This window comes from Anguilla rostrata, chromosome 10 (genome assembly GCF_018555375.3).
Source record: "Anguilla rostrata isolate EN2019 chromosome 10, ASM1855537v3, whole genome shotgun sequence".
In the NCBI taxonomy this organism is placed as follows: domain Eukaryota; kingdom Metazoa; phylum Chordata; class Actinopteri; order Anguilliformes; family Anguillidae; genus Anguilla; species Anguilla rostrata.
In genome coordinates this window covers 13,210,230-13,233,637 of record NC_057942.1, presented here as the reverse complement: position 1 = coordinate 13,233,637, position 23,408 = coordinate 13,210,230, and the positions used below count along the sequence as shown (strand labels likewise).

The 23,408-nt window shown below is 47.4% G+C and overlaps 1 protein-coding gene across 5 annotated transcripts in view; it reads left to right on the top strand.

Moving 5' to 3' along the window:
* Positions 1–21,396, top strand: part of LOC135265044 (ral guanine nucleotide dissociation stimulator-like) — a 64,999-nt gene extending 43,603 nt beyond the window's left edge. For 4 of the 5 annotated variants that reach the window (XM_064354244.1, XM_064354243.1, XM_064354241.1 and 1 more), the window contains exons 2-18: positions 7,194–7,498; positions 7,605–7,679; positions 8,112–8,302; positions 8,636–8,757; positions 9,079–9,294; positions 9,482–9,585; positions 9,728–9,812; positions 11,612–11,689; positions 13,128–13,214; positions 13,541–13,573; positions 13,793–13,914; positions 14,367–14,462; positions 14,926–15,142; positions 15,961–16,035; positions 16,742–16,993; positions 17,385–17,499; positions 17,721–21,396. In XM_064354244.1, the coding sequence (XP_064210314.1) occupies positions 7,194–7,498; positions 7,605–7,679; positions 8,112–8,302; positions 8,636–8,757; positions 9,079–9,294; positions 9,482–9,585; positions 9,728–9,812; positions 11,612–11,689; positions 13,128–13,214; positions 13,541–13,573; positions 13,793–13,914; positions 14,367–14,462; positions 14,926–15,142; positions 15,961–16,035; positions 16,742–16,993; positions 17,385–17,499; positions 17,721–17,896 (2,349 nt within the window). In that variant the 3' untranslated portion in view covers positions 17,897–21,396. The remainder of the gene's footprint in view (positions 1–7,193; positions 7,499–7,604; positions 7,680–8,111; positions 8,303–8,635; positions 8,758–9,078; positions 9,295–9,481; positions 9,586–9,727; positions 9,813–11,611; positions 11,690–13,127; positions 13,215–13,540; positions 13,574–13,792; positions 13,915–14,366; positions 14,463–14,925; positions 15,143–15,960; positions 16,036–16,741; positions 16,994–17,384; positions 17,500–17,720) is intronic. The other variant, XM_064354240.1, reaches the window with a different exon arrangement.
* The last annotated feature ends 2,012 nt before the right edge of the window (positions 21,397–23,408 follow it).

The following is a 23,408-nucleotide window of genomic DNA, read 5'->3' as shown; positions in this document are numbered from 1 at the left end:
GCGGAAACAAGCCGTAGGGAAATTTTATCGTTGGACACGGGTTATATTTGTAAATCAGCCATGTTAAGAGAGAGATTACTCTTATGATCTTGGCTTTCTTCCCATGTTCGCTGCAGTTCATTCAAATCTTTTCAAGCTCCAGTTCAGTTCAAAAAGGAACATTATTGTGAATAATAAAGATTTTGTTTGCCTTACCAGTCATTTATTCAGAGAACAGCATGAGGTGCCATTTAAAAAAAAAAAAAAAAAAAAAAAAAAAACACCCTAAATTTTAAACACAGTATAATATAGGAGGAATCTCATGACTTTGAGCAAAGCATGTTTGCCAACGGTTTCCTTGTAGAGAACCGGGACTACTGTAGCCTGTCTGTGAAAACGTGAGTCAGTGTGAGCTGTGACCGCACATACCTGTAACGTTGCATTGCTGGGTGCACAGTGTGCATGCAATCAGTGTTTGTGGTGGGAGCTGTATTTGGAAGTGGCTCACAGCTCCCAGCATTCTTGCCTGTGTTTTAGCTGTTCCTTCTCTAAAGAAACCCATTCTCTCCTCCGCTGACCTCTCCGTCAGCGCCAGGCAGTTTACCACGCTTTCCACGTGTAGGAATGCTTATTCGATTCACATTCAACCGAAGCTTGAAGTGCGTTTTTGGGCTGGCTGAGGTGACGGGGGTTTGGCCGGTCCCAACCAGGGGGAATTTCCCCAGAGGTGTTTCCGTTCAGGGTGCGGTAATTGTGAAAGCTCAGTAAGAATGTGCTTTCCCCGTGGTTTTAATTAGGGGTTTCCACCCCCCCTTTCTCCTTCTCTTTCTATTTCTGGTATTTTTTTCCCTCCGTTTCCCCTTTCCTGCTCCTTGGCGGGTGGGGGCGGGGCCAGGCCAGCTCTGAATCGGGGCCGCTGCAGGCCGCGAACCCGCTGCCCCATCCTTCCCCTTTCCTACACGTGACTTGCGGTTCCCTTCTGTAGCAACGCTGTGGTCTCCCTCGCTGTTCTCCGTTATTACAGTGCCCTGGAGCACGTGCCCTACTGTAAGCCCACAGTGGCACGGCACAGCGATTAGCACAGTGCTCAGGTGGTTGTTCAGCGTGATCAGCTGATTTCTGTCAGTTTCTGTGCTTCGTGGGGTAGGGCTGTCTCCTCTTCACCTGTTCTTCCACAACTGAACGCCTCCTCTTTGCTTGAGCAGTACACAGCTGTGTGCGTGTGCTCGTGTGAGTGTGTGTGTGTGTGTGCGTGTGTGTGTGTGTGTGTGCGCATGTGTTAGTGTGTGCTTGTTAGTGTGTGTGCGTATTAGCCGAAATGCTGCTGGTCAAAGACGGCACTTTGCTCTTACTTTCCTGCCCTACTCCCTGGAGGACAGACAGCCACAGGGGCAGGTGTCAAAGTGACAGCCAGCACAGAGTCACAGGGACAGGTGTCAGGGAGACAGCCAGCACAGACTCACAGGCACAGGTATCTGGACTGCGGAGGGCAGACAGCTTTGTTAGGGTTCCGCTTTCTCTTCCTGTACCACATCGTCACTGTTTGTGCTGTTTAGCCACCGCTCTTCAACCTCCCGGCCTAAGCATGAATGTCAGTTTCGGAGTAAAAGCTGGCAATAGTAGGGCTTGTCCCTAGAAGGAAATGAGTGAGCCACTCGCACAAAGAGCCCCCTCCTCCCCCACCTCCTTCACCACTGCCCCCTGCCCCCTGCCTTTTCTCCTGAAGTGACTGGCCTTGTATTGAGGCCTCTTCTTTGCCGAATCTTTAAGTTAATTCTCTCTGGCTCTGTGCGCGCTGGCATGATTAAAAAGGTAAATCCACCCAAATCCCTCCTCTTTACTGGCCCAAGCCGCCGGACTGCCTGTGGAATGTCTATTGATGACTAATGATAATAACCGCACAAAAGCAGAGCTAAACTCGCCCTCCGAGGGGCTCACTGCCCTCCAGACCCCGCGCTCTGGAATTCCTGTCCAATTAGCCGGGATGCTTGCACGGGGGGGCGAGCTCGCGTGGGGCAGAGGAGGAGATTGAGCTGCCGGTTACGAGCACAGGGGGCAAACACCCCTCACGCTACGGAGATAACGGGACTTGAGTGTACGCCAACAAAAGCACCTGCAAACCGAGCCACTGTGTAGCTTTGGATTACTTTACCTTCATGTGACAGGTGAGAGTGAGACATGGTGTCTCTGTAATTGGCTCAGGTCCATGGAAGTAGCTTTATAACGGATACAGTAGAGAAATGGAGTCCCTCTGTGTGTGTTGTGTGCGGGCACCACTTTTAAGTGTGTGTGAGCACGCCCATCTATAAACGTGTGTGTGTGTGTGTGTGTGTGTTCCCTCCTGTAGTGTAGCATTGTTTTGACTGCTGTACACACTCCAGTACACAGTACTTGATGTGCAGGTGGGGTGGAACAGCAATAACGTGAGAGCCAGTTGGTGTGAAAAAGGAAAAAAAGAATTGAAACGGGATATGAGAGATGATATGACAGATTTGTAATGCGAGAGATGAAGGTGGCAAAGTCAACAGGGGAGTGGTGGCGGCCATAAAAAGCTGTGTGCGCCTGTTGCTCAACCATGGATGGCACCGCTGGCCCTGCCGGAGTGAGGCATTCTGGGAGAGCGGTCCAGAGTAAACACGACGCAGAGAGGGGGAGACAATGGGAGGTCGGGGGCCAGCTGGCCGGCCCTGTGCCCCGAGGAAGCCGTCCTGTTTGTTTTGGCTGCAGGCTTGGCCTTCCTCCTCGCCGACCCTGGAAACTCTTCGTCTTCGTTCCTTCTGGCATCGGCGCGCTTTGTCTAATCCACGGCCCGATAACAGCTGGGCTGGAATGCTCTCTGTCGATGTGTGTTTGTGCGCGTGTTCCTCTTTCTTTGTGTGCGTGTGCGCGTGTGTGCATGTGTATGTGTGTGTTTGCGCTTCCGTTTTGATGTTTACTGTGTGTGTGCACGCGTGCATTTGTACTTTATTATGTACGCCTAAAGTATGTGTTTATCGTGGGTGCGTGTGTATCTCCTGCAATAAGAGCTGTGGGGTTCCCTGTGCGTTGCGTTAGCGTGGATCACTGAGCACTTCGGAGGAAAGGGGCAGACGGAAACACAGCGGCTGCTAGGCTAGCTGCTGTTTGTTTATGTGCCGCTGTAACCATGAGACGTGTCGTCCTGGGCGTCCGGAGGAACCTACTCTCTATTTGAGGAATCTAGATTGATGACTGGCTGCTGACTCAGACAGAGGCCCAGCGAATGACACAGGCATGCTTCCTCGCTCACTCTGCCATTTCCCCTGCCTCCCTGGGGAGTTCCTTCTAGTTGCCATGGAGACATACCCAATAGACCCACCGCTGGCCTTCCGCCAGTCAGCGGCCGGCCACAGGTACAGTTCTGCTTCAGAAAGCGGCGGCCATCTGTTGCCATGCGATTTTATTATCCTTTGGATTTTTGATTCGGTGTTCATATATTTACAAATTCATTCATTTTTACAGTTAGCTGTAGTTTTTGATTGCTTCCTCGTCCTTCCCACATCGCCCCGTCCGTTTTTAGCTTCCACCAGCACCGACAGGCTGAGTGACAGAAAGAAAACCGGAGCTTTTTTTGGGTGAAGCGTCAGAGAACAGCCTTCGGAGATCTGCCTCCTCCCCTGCGATCTTTTTTCCCTGTAATTTTGGTGGAGGAGGTGGGTGTAACCCCAGCGTTTGGAGTGGGGCCCAGTCTCCCCCCCCCCCCCCCTTAGCGGCTGCCCACGGGGTTGGGAACTATAGCGCAGCGGAGACTGTGCGGCTAAGCTGATTAGCGCTCCGGTGCCTGTCCTCACACTCAAGGTCCGGCTTTTAAAGCGCCAGCGTTTACGACAAGGCCGCAGAGAGACAGAGAAAAATGGGCGACGAAAAGAAAGAAGACAAAAAGAAACACGAAAAGCAAATGTATCAATCTGTCTGTCCCCCAGGTCCTCCGCGTAAGCTTCTGGAACAAATCCTTTCAAGCATCGCAAATCATTTGGCACTCAAAGTACCTGTTTGCTTGTTCACTATTAAACACAAAAGGATATGGACAGGAGGAATTAGAATGGAGTATTGTGAGGCTAAGCTGGGATTCTCTTGAGCACAAAGTATAACATGCTTATTTTCATTTGAATGAACCTCACTGAATCTCACATTCATGCCATTCATGCAAGTACTGTTTCCTGGGAAGAGGAAGTGATCGGCTGGGTATGATTTCACCAAAACAACCATGGCCCTGGTTTCAGTGGTGTGTCAGTTTTTGAGATTTTGAAATTTAATTGGATTCAGGTTTGACAAGTAGTCACAGGGGTGAGGCGTATTTTGGCCATGTGCCTGTGCTAGGGAGCTGGGGGGGGTGGGGGGGGGGTTGCCTGGGTGTCCCCTTCCTGGCCTGACCCAGCCGCTGGCACGACAGGCTCCTTCGCCATGGAAACCGCACCGAAGCCCTGTTGTTACGGGATTGACAGATGGAACTGGGGAGTAATGGGACTAGCAGAAGCAGGTGACGGGGCGTGTACCTTCAGCGCGGTCCACAGGGGATCAGGGCCGTAAGGGTAATGACTCACTACTGTGTCACGCCTCCCTGGAGCTCCTCAGAGGCCCGTGGAGCTCGTTCTTTTTTTGTTGAGCCGGTCCGTGCCCTGGACAGGCTCGCTAGGGAACGGCCCATAGCCCGCTAAGCTGTTCGAACAGGAAATGCCTCTAAACTCCTCCTGTGCTGACTGCGATCTCTGTATTATTAATATGAGAACTACCATGTGACTCAGAAAGAAATGGCACATTGTGTGTTTGGGGTTCTCTGTTTCCAAATGAGATGAATTAGCAAAAACAATGGAAAATCTACAGATTTGAAAGGCACTGAAGCACTCATAGCTATGCTCATAGCTAAATAGGTGCTGGTGGGGACCAAAGGAACATTTGACCAAAAAGACGAGGTTTAGAACATGAACTGGGTTTCTGGGTTGTTGAGTGCACACACAGACTAATACTTGTCTTTTCCTGGTAACATATCAAGGAAGGAAGCTGCATGTGTAAGGTGGTTGTTTATTCCTAGTAACTGATTATCAGTTGGAATGGGGGTAGTGGCGCAACCTAAGAAATTTTACCGAATTGCTGTGTAACAATGAGGCGAAGGTACACCCTTTCTCGGCACAAAAACCACTGATAAAGTGCATTGAAAAACGGTCAGATTTGCATTCCAGGCATTTCACCAGCGGTGGCTGCCGGTTGCGTTTCCGATGCGAGCGTTCGTCGCCATGGAGACGCACGGGGAGAGCGGCCTTTGATTTATCAAAGACGGGCGCGTTTCCATTACTGCCCCTCAGCTGCCTTGAAGTGGCGAAGGGACATGGCGGTGCGGATGAAGGCTGTCCGTTTTGTTCGCGGGGCGAGAACCCCCGAAGGATCGGAGCGGGCCGCCGATAGGGAACCGCGCCCTGCACCGCGTTCAGCTCAACACGATGTTTGCGTGTGTGGCGAGCGTTTGAGCGTCTCCGCCAGGGGTGTGGCGTAGTGAAAGAGAGTAAAGAATGGGATTTAATAGGATTGTGCATCCTCAGAGGAATTAACCCGGGAAGAGCCTGAGCCCCTCTCATTGCCTTCCAGTCAGAGAGAGAGAGAGGGGAAGTGTGTGTCACACTCTGGAGATTCCCCACGTAGGGCTTCCCTAAGCAGCGCTCCTGCAGAAGAAACAAAACCGAAATAGAACTGTGCTTACTTCTGCAATTGTTGATATCCTTCCCCCTTTTTTGCTTTCACTCTCAGTATAGGGGATTAGTGTGCTTAGTACTCACCTTGCAAGACCCTGCCGCACGCTGCAAAGCCTGTCGGGTTTAATCACCCACAATCCCCCTCTTTGGTGTAGGGTTCTGGAACTCTCTCCCTCTCTTTGGGGGCTAGCTGAGGCCTCTCACTCCGGCCCCTTGGCCTAAAGTTGCCTCTGGGTGGGTGCCAGCATTATCTGAAGGGTGCTGGTTGGGATGCCAGCCCTGCCAGTGAGGGCCAGTACGGAAGCAAAGCAGAACAATGCAGCATCTGTCCCTGGCTTCCTTCAGCGATTCTGCCTTTCGGCCAACCACTTGTGTCTTTCTTCTTCTTCTTTTTCTTCCTCTCCTTCTTCCTCTTCTTCTGGCAAATCCCACTGAGTCCCCACAAACACAGTTAAGTAACTCCCTTTGGCTTATAATTTCAGATCACTCCTTCCTAAATTAATCCTCAGATACATCCCGTCTTCTAACAGATGCGTATTTTGAAATGCGTCTGTGCGTCACTGAGGACCCTCAGAAGCACAGGAACACAGTATTTTTCTTCATGGGGAGGAAAGGACTTGGATTGAAAACACAAGGCCCTTTTTTGGCAGGTCATATGACAGCCTTATCCTGCCTGTTTATTCGCTCTGGGAGAGATAGGGAAAGCAACAGGAGAAAACATTGACTTGGCTCTCAGCTGCACAGAGCTGTCTTTTGTGTGAAAGGGCCCTTGTGGCTCTCGTCTGTCTGTTTGAAACTTGAGCTTGGGTTTGTAACTGTGGCTCTGCTTCGCCTGGGGGTTGGAGTAGTCTCCTGTCTTGCAGGGCTTTGTTTGTGATGTGTAGTCGCAACAGGACCCATGGCTTTATACACACAAGTACACACACTCACAAAGAGCTACACATACTCAAACACACACACACACACAAACACACACACAGACACACTGTCTTGTGTATATACTGAATAAAATATACTTTTCACTTACATATCTTATTCGTTTATTTTGTGACGCAGGCAATCTGCGTCACAAAGCTGTAACCATGGGTCCTGTCCACCCCACCGACAAATCAAAAATTATTTCATTTTGAGTTATTGACACCCCCACCAATGTGAAATTAATTTATGGTGAAGTATTTACTGTTGGTTGCTGGACATCTTTGGACAGAGATTACTCTTTTATTCTTTTGGAGAAAGCCCCAGCTGAGAGAACCTGCTCTATGACGCAGGTTCTGTGGTAACTGAAAGGCTTTCAACAAATCACATATGACAGTTCTGCTGGTCTGTTGCACTCTGTAGCACTCTCCATGCACTGCACCAGCATTGTTATCCATGGGTCAAAATGCCCTATTGTACCTCTGCCACAACAGCAGAGGATCATGGGTGTACCTGCGACTGAAAATGGAGGAGAGGTCATGGGATTGCACTGCTGGTGGTATCTGACCTTCGTATCACTCTCTCCCCTCACAGAACTCGACCCAGGAGATTGGGGAGGAGGTGGAGGAAGGGGCCATCTACACCATCACCTTGCGGAAGGTGCAGGTGCACCAGACGGCCAGCAAGGGGCAGCGGTGGCTCGGGGTGGAGACAGACTCCGCCCTCAGCCTGTACGAGACCTGCAAGGTGCGCACCATCAAGGCCGGGACGCTGGAGAAGCTGGTGGAGTACATGGTGACCGCCTTCAGAGGCAACGACTCCACCTACGTCACCATCTTCCTCTGCACCTACCGCTCCTTCGCTACGAGCAAGCAGGTGCTGGACCTGCTGCTGAACAGGTAGAGAGCGGGGGAGGGCTTTGGGTGGGACAGTGGCTCTGGTGGGCAGTGTGTTGTACACGATTGCCCTAGGCAGCGTTCTCAGGTTCCTTCTTGTGTCTCGCAGGTATGCTAAGCTGCAGCAGCACTCCAGTGCAGAAGTGCCCAGAATGACCCACGATGACCGCACAGAGCTGAAGAAGTGAGTTTGTGAAGGAGCAAAGGAGGGCGTGAATAGTAATAATAATAGGAATAATAATAATAATAATAATAATAAGAAGAAGAAGAAGAAGAAGAAGAAGATGAAGAAGAACAATAGATAGTATTTATAATGGCACCTTTCATTGTGAAAACTATGAAGCTAAAAAACTAAAAGGCAGGATGATAAGGTTGGCCACCAGGGTTGTAAAACCAAGGTTAGAGATTTTGGCCTGGACACTGGGGAAACCACTGCTGTGAGCGATATGCACCATGTGATCTTGGATGACTAGCGTGTCAGCGCCTTGTTTTATCACCTCATCCAAAAGTCCTCACTGTACCCCCATGCCCTTATCTGCCCCTTACTCTCCCCTTGTCTTCTCCATGATCTACACCTCTCCTATCATCCCTCATTCATTACTTCCTGTCCCCGCAGCACTATCTCATCCATACTGGGAGCCTGGCTGGATCAGTACTCTGAGGATTTCTGGAAGCCTCCGGAGTACAGCTGCCTGCGGCGCCTCATCTCCTACCTGCACCTCAACTTCCCGGGTTCGGACCTGGAGCGCCGAGCCTGCAACCTGCTGGCCCAGTTCCACCGCCGGCACCGCGACCCGGAGCAGGAGGGTGAGTCATCCGAGGGGGGGAGCCTTTCCGGTCAACTGTCTTCATCAAGGAAGTGGTGTTATACGAGGTGGGAGTGTCTTTGATTCAAGCTGAGTGGGAGTAGGGCGAGGGGACGGGATTGGGTTTAGCCGTGATAACTGTCTGAATGACAGCCAGAATCAATGTTGGCAAAGTGAGTCAGTGGATATGAGGTCAGGCTCTTGAGCGCAAAGATAACACACTCTCCAAGTTGCCTGGGAGATGGATGCACTATGTGTCAAAAGCAAGTGTCATTGTGATGTCACCTGTGATATCATCGTCACTGTGATTTCCATTGTCCCCGCCCACTCACAGTTTTGGACCACAGCACCTGCACCTTCACCATGCTGGAGGAGAACGGCTATGAGGACGAGCGCCCGGACTTCCTGTCCTTTGACCCGGCTGTGGTGGCGGAGCAGTTCACGCTCATGGATGCGGTGAGAGTTCGCGGCAGCTCGCATTCAAACTCCCCCGCAAACCCCTGGCTATTTCCTGCTGCAACGCTGAGGCCCGTTATCATGCTCTGTGGCATGGGGGTATTGTGAGGACACATGCCACACAATACAGTCATTTCCAAATACCACCTGGGGGCATTTCCTCCCGTCATTTCTCTGCGGTTGAAGATTGGTTTTGCCCAGCTGCATTATCGGAAGGCCTTCGCCTCATTTATTTACCCTCGCCCCTCCCTCTCCCCCTTTTTCTCTCATCCCTCTGTCTCTCCCTCCCTCCTCTCCCTGGCAATGGACTTGAACCCATAGGAGCTGTTTAAGAAGGTGGTGCCATACCACTGCCTGGGGAGCATCTGGTCTCAGAGAGACAAGAAGGGGAAGGAGCACCTGGCGCCCACCATCCGGGCCACCGTGGCCCAGTTCAACTGCGTCACCAACTGCGTCATCGCCACCTGCCTGAGCGACCGCACGCTCAAGCCCGCGCAGCGAGCCAAGCTGGTGGAGCGCTGGATCGAGGTGGCCAGGGTGAGGCCCTGTAACATGACCCCTCCTTTTCAGTGATGCAAAGGGAGGGTTTTCCTGCCCATTTAAAGTAGCCATTCAGCTGTGTGTCCCTCTGCTATTGTACCATTGTCCCCCTCTTTCTCTCTTGCTCTCTCTCTCTCTCCCCCCTTCTCTTTTTAAATGAAAGTGTTTTTGTCTGTGTGAACAGGAGTGCCGGATTCTGAAGAACTTCTCCTCCCTGCGTGCCATCCTCTCTGCCCTGCAGTGTAATTCTGTGCACCGGCTGAAGAGGACGTGGGATGAGGTGTCCAGGTGAGGCTCAGAGGGCGTGGTTTGTGTGGGATGAGTGTGTGGATTTTTTTGAGGGGTGTCAGTCATAATGTTTTTCCCAGCTATGTCACTGACCTCTCTCTCTCTCTCTTGCTTTCTCCCTCCCCTGGTTGGTCTTTTGCAGAGAGAACTTCCGAATCTTCCAGGAGCTGTCAGAGATCTTCTCTGATGAGAACAACCACTCCCTCAGCCGGGAGCTCCTGATCAAGGTAAGCAAGGCTTCAGGTACCGTTCTGTCAGATTGAGGCTGAAGAGCCTGGCCTTCACCAGCAGGAGAGTGTCTCAGTGAGTCTGACCTGGATTCAGTCAACATTATCCTTAGTTTCGATTCTCAATTAAATGTAAAATACTAGTTTTTATCACTTACCAATAAAATTTGGCGAGTCCAGCACTCGCTGAAATGAATTCATCAAACAATACTGGTGAAGAAGTAAAGTAAGCATTTACTTTTGAGGTCATAGTTTAAATTTGAAATTGAGTTTAGGGCTCGATTAGGATTGAATCCAGGCGGGTCTCTCTCAGCTACGAGGGTCTAAGCTGAGAGTGCTGAGTCAAAACCCCCCGAGCGGGGCTTTCTGCTTCTGAGAAACGGCTGCGCTGTGACACAGGAAGTGGACACCCACCGGCCGCTCTTGCATCGCAGTGCCCGAACGGCAAACAGGAAGTGCACCTGTGGTGCTGCGGTTCGCCTCCCGCCTGCGTTACTGTGCCTCCACAGCAACCGAAAACAAACATTAAACTCGAGCCTCGCTTCATTATATTGATTGGGGGGGGAGGGGTGGATGGGGCAGATTAGTCAGTGCTTGGTTTCGCCTGAAGTCCGGGTTCACACTTTTACAGCGTGCAGCGGTGTCGCCTTTCTCGCCCGCTGGTTTAAAGTTCACTGTTCAGCAGATATTCACTTGCGCGGGCATCATTACGTTTCACGCTTACGTAGGACTGACATGCTACCCTTTGTCAGATCGTTGTCATCGAGGCGGGCCAGTTTCCAGCTCTTGTTATCTGCCTGCCGTTCACTTTGATGACATGGCCCTCACCTCCTTCGGCAGCTGTTCTTAATTAAGTTCACCTGCTGAGGAACACTGGCTCTCTCAGAATCTCTGAAAATGTGTGTAACTAGTTAACTGTGGCTAGTTACATAGACGTCGCCGTGGAGTGGACTGGAGCTCTGGCTCTGATACAGTGGAGGCAGTGCCGCCTCCCCCAGTGTGCTGCACATTCCTAACCTCTGAACCGTACAGTGGCCCTTCCTTTGACCGAGCCTGACGTAGTGCGACCCGCATCCCCTCCCGACACGTTTCCTCCGAAGCCCAGTTACACATTCTTCAGATTCTTTCCAGGGTTCAGTACGGGCCTCTGGGTGGGGCCCCAGCAGAGTCGGGGGAGGGGTTTATGGAGGGAATCCCTGCTGACATCAGAGGAAGGTGGTGGGAGTGATAAGAACACCCCCCCCCCTCAGTGCCTTTGATGATGTTTGTGCCAACAAGGGCTCTCCCCAGGGTCGCACCCTCCTTCTCTGGCGCTATCTCTCCGGGCCAGTCAATGCCTAGCAGCGTGGCTTGCGTCAGTTCCTCTACTTGGAAAGAGGGCTCTCCCCTGCTGTTTCATCAGACACAGAAAACACTGACTTAGTGGATACGTTCTGAAGCCTGGCTGTGCGTGACTGATCTCTGCTTTATTTCGGTTTGCCTTCCAACTCCCCTGAACCCCCTCTTGAAAAAGTCCTCCTGTTCTAAGATAATACCTCAGCCCCAGGTGTTGTGACATTGAAACATTTGACCTATTAGGCGATGTCAAAAGCACACGTAAAAAGGTACACCGTGTTTTTTGAAAATATGATGATATGATCATAAAGTGAGTATTAGCTTTCCACCCACAGGAAAAGCAGACAATGGGGTGAGCCGCACTTGATAGCGCTGCCTTTGTCACAGGCTCACTCTGTGGCCCAGTTGCACAGTGTGAGCAGCCCCCCTCACCCAGGTTTATCTGTGCTCTCCACCCTGCTCAGGAGGGGACCTCGAAATTCGCCACCCTGGAGATCAACCCAAAACGGGCGCAGAAGAGGCACCAGCAGCAGAGAGATCTGGTAAGAAGAGTAAAAAAGTAAAAGGGGGGAGTGGGGGTAGAGGGGGAGAAGAGGGAGAGGTCACAGGCAGGGCGTGTCTCCCTGTTCAGAATGCTGTCTGGAACTGTTCCAGTGAGTAAAGGCATCCATTTGATGGGCTCACCACAAGATGCATTACAAAATAGAATCATCTTTCGGCAGTAAATACAACTTTGGACACAGAACACATTTTTAACCCTTTAAAACTGAACGTGTCGCCGCTGTTTGTGTATGCTATGTTTTACGCAAATTTGTCGGTGTCGACAAGGGTTTTAAAGGGGTACAGCAGACATTTAGTGTTATACAGCACTATATTTATCATTAGTTAGCGCAGATACCAGGTATAACTGATGTGTCAGGTTTTAGTCTGAACATATCATGTCAGGTTTGTCAGTTATACCTGCCCCTGCTACACAAAAATGCTGATTCCTGTTATTGAGTGCTTATTTTCTGACAACGGTTTAGTTCCTTTTTTTAAATATTTTCCTGTGGTAACCCAAATGTTATTATTTTGTTGTTATTTCTTCATCCTCTATATTAGCTTTCTTTTCTCCTTCAGCTTTAAATAGCTGCTGTGGCATGAAGGCATGGCCTTATTGAATGCCGGCTGCCTTTCACCACTAAACGCCTCTCACTTTGCAGTCTTGCTTTCGTATGCAGTTTCAGTGATTACTCATTCATTTCTTCCTGTTCTTTAAACACTCAGCTCCTTAAACCATGTCACAATGTATAAATGTCTTTTTTTTCCTTATGAAAGCAGCTGTAGGAACAAATTAGCATAATTATTACCCTGAATAAAAGCCTTTTCATAAGTGTTTTTTTCTGCGCATTGTGTATCATGCACAGCTCCTACTAGTGGACATTATATGGAATTGACGATGCTTTGGAGCTTTGTGAAGTCATCTAGTGCCCTCTAACGCCAATGTGAAAAAACTGCATCTTACGAGAAGCGGATAATAGTGAAATTACCATTACAGGATAATGATAGCAATTATCCAGCTGAATACAGTATGCAAATCCTTGACAATTACCTCTGTTTATCGTTAATGTTGTAATTGTATCTGAGTATACATGTCTCTACGTAGGATTCTTTGTGCATCTGCCATTAGTGCCTGCTGGTAATGGCAGTCATGTGGTGATGTTCAGCCTTCACTGTTGCTAATGAGTCTCCCAGTGCAGTGCTGACTCTCTCACAATCTGTCAGTCAGAATTCCACTGTCTCCTTTCCTCGCTTTCTTATTTGACTGGATGAACTGAGCAATTAAATTATTTTATTTATTTACTTTATCATCAGACTTCAGAGCTGGAACATGGGTCTATAATACAATACAGTACAATCTGTAGTTTGTGTCAGTTTTCCTTTTGCACACCGAGGCATGACCGAGGCCTCTTCCTCCTCCTCACCTCTCTGTGTCCGCAGGGCGTGATGCAGGGGACCATTCCGTACCTGGGCACCTTCCTGACTGACCTGGTCATGATGGACACCGCCATGAAGGACTTCATGGATGTAAGTCTCACCCACCTGCGTACTGCCTTCAGAGTCCTGATAGCTGTGTGAAACCTGAGCTACCTCTACTGCTGAATTTAATAAAGTTAGTGTGTCGAATGTGTCTAAAAGACAGAAGTCTGAAAGAATTGTGGAGAAGGGAGGAACTCCATGCAACACTGCTCAGTGCAGTGCACCGTTTATTTTAACGTTTCCATCCTCATGCCATTATCAGAAGAATTTTCTCCTACTCTAAAGACAGAAGTATGAAATGTGCTAAGGAGAAAAGCTCATGACCTGTTTAGTTAATTCGCACTGTGTACTCTTTGTCTGTCTTTCTAATACAGGGCGGGCTGATAAATTTTGAGAAGAGAAGAAAGGTGAGGATTCATTTTCTGCTCTCAAAACACGTTTGATTTGATTTGATTTATTTGATTTAACGTTGGTGTTGAATTCATTATTACACATGTAGACTTATAGCAATGATGTGCTACAGGCATGATTCAGCATTACACAGATACAGGGACAGGGATGTGCTGCAGTAATTAACTTGTTCTCTCTCTCTCTCTCTCTCTCTCTCTCTCTCCACCTGCGCACAGGAGTTTGAGGTGATCGCCCAGATCAAGCTTCTGCAGCTGGCCTGTAATAACTACAACTTTACCTGCGACAGCCACTTCAGGGAGTGGTTCTCTGGGGTGGAAAAGCTCTCCGAGGCCGAAAGGTGAGGGAGAGAGTTCGTGACAAGAAGATACATTACCTGTGCTTCCTTTTGCACTAGAGGAGACATTAAAAATATGCCACTAAGTAGTGGAATATGTTAGGAATAAACCCTTATGGAATGGTTTTTCCACATATACCACAGCTGTATAAGTAGAACATTTAATAGGTTGGTGTATTCATTTGGAACCGTGATAAGGTCACTTTCAGTGGAACTTATTGTCACTTTCATAGCCATGTATTATACTGTTATATCTCTGTGCAGCTTATATGAAAATAAGCAACGCACTCTCAACCAATACGAATTGAATATTTAGCATATGAAGCTGTGGTACAGATGTTAATGAATGTTATGACGAGAGGTGTACAGCAGACAAACAAACTGAAATTGAAACAGCACAGACAGGCCCGTGCACACAGCCTCACACTGACTCCCCACATCTTCTCTGCTCACAGCTACAGCCAGTCGTGTGAAATCGAGCCTTTGTCTGAGTCTGCCAGCAACACTCTCAAGGCGAAGAAGAACTCTGGAATTATCAAGCGCTGGAGCGAGTGAGTCTCGAGCCGTTCTTATTTCTACTCCTTTTTTTTACTCGTCTTTTGTGTTCTTGTTTTCAGCAGTACGCCTAGGTCGGTACAGACACTGGGCATTTTGAACCAGAAAGTTCAGAAATGCTGAGACAACCGTTTTTGTGTCTCATATTTAGAAATGTGTAATTTGTGTATCTGCTGTTGTATTTAACCGAATAGTTTGATACCAGTACATTTGTACACAGTCACAAAGTAATTGCTGTAGCGCTGTGTAGGATTTGCAGATAGTTTTAGAATACCTTTGATTAGATTTGTTGAAGAACACAGGGTTTTGGCCATTGATACACATGCCTGTGCAGTGAATGTCTGTGTGGGCATGCATGTTCGTGTGTGTATGTGCGTGTATGCATGCGTTGGTGTGTATGTGTGTGTACCTGTGCTTCCTATTTAAATTCTGTATCTTGTGGCCCTCTCTCCCCTGCAGTCGGCAGCCAGCGAGCGCGGAGGCCAGCTGCAGCAGCGCAGGAAGCTCCCATTCAAAGTCCTTCGACCAGCTGCGCTACGGCTCGGCCCTCGGGGGCTCGGGGGGCGGGGACGGGGGCGACTCCCTCAGCGTCACCTCCGCCGGCTCCAGCAGCTCCGACGTCGAGGAGGTCAACATCAGCTTCATCTCCGACTCGCCGGACGCCCACGAGAAGAAGGTGAGGAGGGGTCAGAGGAGGAGCAGGGCAGATCTGAACGATCCTTACCAGGTTATTACAGAACCACAGGGCGTGGGGTCTCACCAGAGTCCAACACTGAAGACATAGAGTACAGAAGTACAGTGTGGCTTCCTCGCTCTGGAGATGCAGGTTGAGATTACTATGTAAAAAGAGTGGAATCCAGTCACCGATCATAGGCATTGCAGACAAGCCGTGCCTCATGAGGTATTCAGAAGTGGACCAAAACTTAGCTTTGGAACACTGACATTACATTTCAGTATTTATGATCTTAGCAAGTGTGCTTAACTAGAGCAGCTCACAGAATGCCTGTATGTGATAACGCTTTACTTTTTGCAGCTGAGATGAAGGGAGCAGCAGTCATCTGGGTCTTTAGCCCACATCGCACCGTTAGCACTCGCTTTGACACTGCTGGATATTATGCCTCATTTACTGTTATTGAAATGCAATGTCACAACACATCAGTCATTTATTGTCATGTTTTCTCTGACTTGTATTGTTAACATTTTGGACAAGTCACTTTGACTTCTGGACAAGTGAAAAAAAAATGCAAGTGTTTCCAAAGGTTTCATGTGGTGGCCTGTGTATATGTCTGTAAATCCGAATGCATTTTTAGAATTGTTGCTCAATTTCTAATTCTTTATCTACTCTTGGGGGCGGTAACTAAGTGTGTGAGTGGCAGTTAGAAGCTGTGCTGTGATTGGCCATGCAGAACTGGTAGGGCGGTACAGGGGCAAATGCAGCTCTGCTTGCTCTGATTGTGACTACCTGATGACTGTAGCTTTAATTCCTTTTCGTAGACCTCCACGCCTACAGTAAAACATTCCAATTCTACCTTAGGGAAGGGAGGTCTGATGCCTGAACCCGCTCCCACGGTACTTCCGCTTTTTTCAACTTTTTATCAGCTCTATCACTCCCTCGACCCTCCGCCATCATCCCCCTGCACTCTGTGATCTCATCCCAGACATCAGTGTCCATCACGAAAGGTTCACCAGAGTAGTGGTAGACATAGGGCAGCCATGGAGGGTAATGCATGGTGATACTGGAGGGGAGGTGTGCTCATTAAGGTTGAGGGTTTCTGTGAAACGCACATGGTTATCTCATAAACTCCATTTGCCTGTTGTTCGGTGTTTGTCTCTCATGTTCTTCGGGTTTGTGGTGCAAGGGGTGCACGTGGAAAACATATACTGCACACATGCTCATTCCTGACTGTTGAATGTAATCCCAGCAAAAGCACAGGCCCATCAAGCACATTTCCACTGTTCAATCCAGTGGTCCATTTTAATCTGTTTGCATTGGCAAACAGCTGAGTTCTAGTCTAATTTGCTAAATCTTTCAATATCATTTGTATAAAGCTCTAAATACATAAAAAAATTCTATATTACAGGTTGATATTATCCTTTGGAAAAGAATGCGCTATTTATTTTCTGATGGATATCTGTGATAGTTTTTATAGCTAACCCATCTCAAGGCACACAGAACCCTGATCCCAAAGGAACAGTTCAACAAACTACACTGCGGTTTTCTGACCTTTGGATTTGGTAACATGTTGTTCCCTGTTCTCTCTCTATCCTCGGGCAGTTTTGGGAGTCCACCTCGCTGTCGTCGCTGGACACCTCAGGGATGGGCTCCGGCTCTGGCTCCAGCAGCGCCTCCTCCTCCTCCATGTCCTCCACTCCTGTCACGGCCTCCCGCTCCCACAAGCGCTCTGTCTCAGGGGTCTCCAGTTACTCCTCCCTCTCCCTGCCCCTCTACAACCAGCAGGTGGACGACTGCTGCATCATCCGGGTCAGCCTGGACGTGGACAATGGAAACTTGTACAAGAGCATCCTGGTGAGTGTGGGGCAGGGTCAGAGTGAGAGGGATGGGATATGGGGGAGGGGCTCAATTCTCCTAGCCCAGCCATAATATAATTAGATATTTTTGATAAAACTAACTTAAATATTTATTTTTTTACTGTGGTCATTCTGTGGTTGAGACATACGTGTTGCTGATTAAGCCTGTTCTACTGATGAGGGGAAATTATGGATGTGTTGTGGAATTCAAAACTGGGAGATAAATCTGGGATAAAAAGTATGTTGAAAAAATTGATTTCAGCTGTGTGAGAGATAGAGACATGTAGAATTAAAAAAAAGAAGTGGATGGGAGATCAGTTTTATGTGTTTATGTTAAAGGGGTGACTCCATAGATGGATTTTTATATGGTTCTTGATGATTTCTTGCAGGTGACCAGTCAGGATAAGACCCCAGCAGTCATCAGGAAAGCCATGGTCAAGCATAACCTTGACCGTGAGCGACCGGAGGACTACGAGCTCCTGCAGAAGATCTCAGAGGAAAAAGGTCAGTCGCAGAAAATCTCATTTACTGGAATGACACAGTTGTCCACATTACGGTTCTCAGTTTTTCTTTCCATATACTGTACCTTGCACAGTATATCAATACGGATTATTGTATTATTATGTTACACAAATATTTGTGATATGTCTGTCATTCCACCCAACCAAGCTTCACGGTTTCACTGCTCAGTTATTAAGTAGTACATTTTTCTGTGCCCTTTGCAGAACTGAAGATTCCAGACAACGCCAATGTGTTCTACGCCATGAACTCTTCCGCCAACTACGACTTTGTGCTGAAGAAGCGGGGGTTCCCCAAAGCGGGGCGCACCAAGCACGTGGCCAGCTCCACCCTGCCCCGCATGAAGCAGAAGGGCCTCAAAATCGCTAAAGGCATCTTCTGAAATACCCCCCACGTCACCACCCAAATCGGCAACAACCCCTACGGAACCCGCCCAGTCCCCCTGGCTTCACCGAAACCCTCTGCTTCTGCAGAGGAGGTCCTCTTAAGTTGGTGCTGAAAAACACCCAGAATGCAGTGGCCTTGCGTCTGACCGTGTAGTGGCCTCACTTGTGATTGTGCAGAGAAAAGCAGCGACACAGACTGTGGCACTTAATTGTTACTGTAGCAAGGTTGGAAGCTGGCTTTGTTTTCCGGACCAGTTCACCTTCCCGGACAGAACCCAAGGTCCATGGAGCCCGGTAATTTGGAGTCCAACTGGGGTGAGGGATGACCTCACCATGCCAGGGGAAAGAGATGCCAATCCGGTCCCCTCGGTGTGGCTCAGCAGCAAAGTGTGCTGCTTCTGCTGGAGCACTGTCCAGAGTGACAGAGAATGGAGTCAGAGCCTTACTAAAGAGGGCATTATAAATGCAATGGTGGCAGGTCCCTGGGGCGTCGGCAGGGCCTGCCTCCTCTGAAGCTTTTCTTTGCCTTGAACTCTTCAGTAGAGAGAAGGTGTGGAGATTCACCTGTTTTCTAACACTAAACTTTTTATAATTCTAAGCCTGAATACTGCCACTTCAAACTCCAACCCCCCCCCTCTTGCCACACTTAAACATTCAAGGTCTACATAATTTCATGAAGACAGACAGACCCAGGGGGTGGAGGGGAGTCAGTCCAGTTCTAGTTCAGAGTCATGCATGTGTCTGGTTCATGACCACTACAGCAAGAGAAGTTGGAGCAATGCACCAAGGTCTCTGGTCCACACATCTGTGAACTGATGTCACTTCCTGTGGCCCTGTGCGTTAATCCTGGGTGGGGAAAAACACAGACCCACGTTCTCGACTTTTTTCGAGGATTTTTTTCTTCGTGAAGGATATGAATGATGAAACAAATGACTGAACAAATGACTGAAATGTGTCCAGTTACACAGAAAGACATTCAGTAACTAAAAGAATTAACCATTGCTCTTTCATTATTACTGCTATAATCATTGGTATTGTTTTTTGCTACTTTCTACTCAAGTGGTGCTAAAAAACATTGGATAGACAGCAGGCTCAGAGTTAAGCCCTGATGTCTCCTAACTTTGGATTTTGGGTGGCAGAAAGTTGTGCGCACACTAGAGACAGAGTGGCTCTCCTGTGAGTGCAGCCTGTGGCTGGAGAAGCAGATGGCTGTTGGAGATTCAATGATGACAGTTACTGCAGGCATCGCGGGAGACTTGCCTTCTCCCAAAAGAAGCCCTTTCATGTAGGAAGGGCCTTTGGACGAGGCCTGCGTTCTCCATGCTAACCATCCAATAGCTTTCAGGCTACCGGCCGTCAACAGGAGCTGTTTGATGGATCTCCGCAGCAGTCAGGCTCCAGTCACGTCGCCTGCACGAGGAGAGCGTGCCTTTTTCCTCCCGTGACGGAAGCGGCCTGCCTGACCCCAAATGCACTTGAAGCATCTGTGTGACTGTAAACGCAGGCAGTTGGAAGAGGGATACGGAGGGGGGCGGGACAAAAAATGAGCTGCAGGCTGTGAAATGGGTGTGCTATTCCATGTACTGTGGTGATGCTAATGTAAAGCCTTTTTTAATGTCAGTACAGAATGAATGAAAAGTCTACTGACATGACACCCCCTCCCCCATTCCACCTCTGCTTTTGTTCCCCAATATATTTGGCACTGTGAATGCCAAATCACTTGGCTGGCCTACACTGCCCTCTACTCTCCTTGGCTCTGTCAAGTGATTAAGGCCAAATTTCAAATGGGTGACACGTGTGCACGAACACGCAGACACACGCACGCACACTCAGCAGTTTCCAACTGTCCAATCCCTAGAGAGGCTGCCAAAGCCAGTGCAAGGGAGAGATATCTGAAAGGAGAGAAGCGTTCAGTTGTATGGAAATTCATAAAGTTGTCCTGAACTTATTTGAGCAAATGAAGGATTTTAGATGATTGGACGCATAGTACTGATGATGGTATGAAAGATGTGGAAAGCGGGGTGTGAGAGAGTTGGATTTGCAAGGGTCAGCTGATGGTGTTCAGGGAAGGAAGAGAGCGAGAGAGAGAGAGTGAGTGAGTAAAACAGAGAGAGAAACTCCCACATCATGTGCCTAAATCATACAGCCCACTTGTTGTCCAGGAAGCCGGGTACACAGTGGGTATTGCCAGGTTTACTCTACGTGTGCCAAAGACCAGGGAGGGTCTGGGGGTGGGGGAGGGGGGTGAGGGGGGTGATGCTACTGAAGGGGGAACAAGGAGCCAGGAAAGCTCACCGAGTTCACAAGTTCCCCCTTCAAGCAGACCGTGACACTGTTCTCCCACCTGGATGTGTCTCTATCAGACACCGTTTCCTTTACTTCACTTTTAGACAGGGCAACTGGCCCTAAGCACTTACACCTCTGACAGTAAGACAGAGTATGTCTCTTTAAAAAAATGTAAAAAATAAACAGTTCAATACTGCCGTTGCGCTTTGCTTCTGCAGACAAATCTTAAAGTCGGAGCCTTTTCAGGTGTGCAGCTGTTCATTCTGCATTTGTGTGGCCTATTACCATCCTGTGCTCTGTGCTCCTGTGTCTATCAGGACAGCTGAAAGGACCATGCAGTTGTTGGCAACTCTGTGTTTGCAGGGGGATTTTGAGTGAGCTGAGGTTAGATGTCATGACCTCTCTCGACACGTATAACAGCCCAGGACCATTCAGAAAAAAATTATAATAATTTGCCTTTGTGTAATTTCTCCTTGGAGCACTCATAGGTTTTCAGTTGCTTCACGTTAAAATAGATAGCAACTTCGCACACAAGTGGTTAGTGACCCAATAGTGATTTAACACAGCTCACATATTTTTCTCTGTGTCTCAGCCTTCACCAAAGATTTTGTGGAAGCATGGGCTCACCCTCTAAGATCTGTTTAAAAGCATTTCACCTTTTCATCACACAGGCACACACACAGGAGACCCAGCTGGCCCATACAGGAACATTTCCATTTCTCTTTTCTTGCAAACACTTACCTTAAATCTGGTGCCATTACATTCTTCTGCTACAATAAAAGAAAATACTTTTCTAGACAACAGCATTGACATTGTTACGGATTGCAAATTGTTTTTTTTGTTGTTTTTTTCTATATTCAGTATTTTGTTTTATATTTTATATAACAAAAGACCATGATGGAATGCCCTTTGGATTTTTTTTGTTTGTTTCCTGGCTTTATTTATTGATTTGTATATAGTGTTGTTGTGTAGCATTGTACATTTTTTCCTTTCATAATGTAATTAGAAATTAATATATATATGTACATATAAACACTAAGTTTATAACAGTAAGTATGGGTTCGCCTGTCTCTTCAGTCCCTCTTGCTTTGAGTTCTCCCTGCCAGTTTTGTGTCTTTTGTATTATGGAGTGATTGGATATCATTTCCCTCAAAGCACTGTTAATGATATTGGAGATGAACCCATCTAATAAATCCTACAACGTAGTAAAGTAATGTGTCTGCATCTTGTTTGTACAGTACCAATGAATGCCAGCATATTTTTAAAGAACTAGTCTATCAGTCAATCAAATAATCAATCAACCCTTCTTATGTCAGTTTGTCAGACTTCACTGGTGATATTACAGGAGGATGCAGTAGAAGAATAGCATGTAAAACACTGATCATAAACATATGTAAAGCATAAAGAAATATTACAGATATGTTAAAGCCAGCACTTTTTACAATACAGTATTATACAAGTCATCTCTGTGACTGACCTGTTTCATTATATACATAACATAATTCATTTTTATTGTCACCAGACTTATATTTTATAAAATGCAGTGCTAAATGACCAATGTGTGCCAAGGCCTACAGGTCAGCAGGAACGGGCCTGTTGACCTTGGCACTCATTGTGTTGGCACAGAAGTCATCTTCTTTCCATGTCTCTACATCTACTGTGCTCTAGAACTTTCTATCTCATTCTGAGGACAGGAGCATTGAGAGGAAAAAAGAACAAGCTAATTGTAATTTCAGATGAAAATTATTGGAAGTCAGGCACAGGCAGTAATATGTAGTTAAAGTTTCATGTTACATTACAGGCATTTAGCAGATGCTCTTATCCAAAGCGACTCACACAACTTTTTACATAGCATTTACATTTGTATCCAGTTATACAGCTGGATGTATACTGAAGCAATGCAGGTCAAGTACCTTGCTCAAAGGTATAATGGCAGTGTCCTAGTGGGGAATCGAACCTATGACCTTTAGGTCCCATGTTACAGTGAAGGTTTGATTTTTTTCTTAGCATAAGCATAACAGCCGTGGTGAGATAATTCTAAGATAGCTGTAATTTAGTGGCACAGGTCATATGAATAGGTGGTATGTGCAAATTTTCTCATGGAGATTTTTCGGAACAGGAAAACACCGAAAATGCTGTCATTATAGAGCAATACCACAAGGAGGTGCTATGCTTTATAGAAAACATGACCAGATGTTGATGTAAACAGTAAAGGTAGTTACCACGGCTGCATTACAGTTGACTCCAGTCTGAAATAACATCCCAAGTGCATCCTGCAACTAAACAGAAATGTCATGTTTCAAAAAGACTTACAAATGCTTCTTGCTGTTGTGTCATGCAGTGCTGTTTTTTTTTCAAGGAATTGGTTGCTTTGTGTTGGTAATTTTTATGTTTATACCTTCACCTTTACATGTTTCCTTTCCCATTCACATAATTATTAAATGGATCATGCTTAATCTGTGCATAAAAATCTGTGACTATATCCACTGCGTCAGAAATGGCATGCAGAAGAACTTCCTTGATTTCCCTGGCAATCTTGCCAGAAATTTCTAATAACCTAAATGTACCACTAGAGGGCATTGCATGGGTCTTCATGGCTCTTAGCGCTGCAGGAACTAGAACCCAATTTTTTTGTTCTTTATTTAGGATTCTTTTTTCCGCTCTTTGTTCCTCCTTTGTTTTCAGATAACTTTTAGCTTGCAATAGACAGGCTTTTCAGATTTGGTAGGCTTGTTTGGATGGGTGTAAAATATTGTGCAATTAGCCACCTTAAGGCATTGAAGTGTACATAAAATTTCTAACAAAACATCAAAACAAAATGTTGTGAAAAACAAAAATCCCCCTGGACTGGACTTCATGACCATCTGAGGGTCCCCACCTTTCCCTACTCTGTAGTCTCTGGTTCCAATTTGTACCACATGATGGTAATAAAAACTGCCATTCCACAGACTCAAAACACTTTTCACAAGCCAGTGGAATGTAAATGGGTGACATCATTGTCACTTTGATCCATATTTTTACAGTCTATGATTCCAACTCACATCCAGACTCTAACCCTAATGTATTAGTCCAGTCAATCCACTCAGTGGTGCACTAAAACTCCGTATTTAAAAAATATTCAGAAATTCTCTAAAAATACCTGGTCCGTTGTAGTGTTCAAACCAGCAACAGTAATTAACTTCACAGCTTAGGACTCATATGCCCTAAGGTTGGCAGCCATTT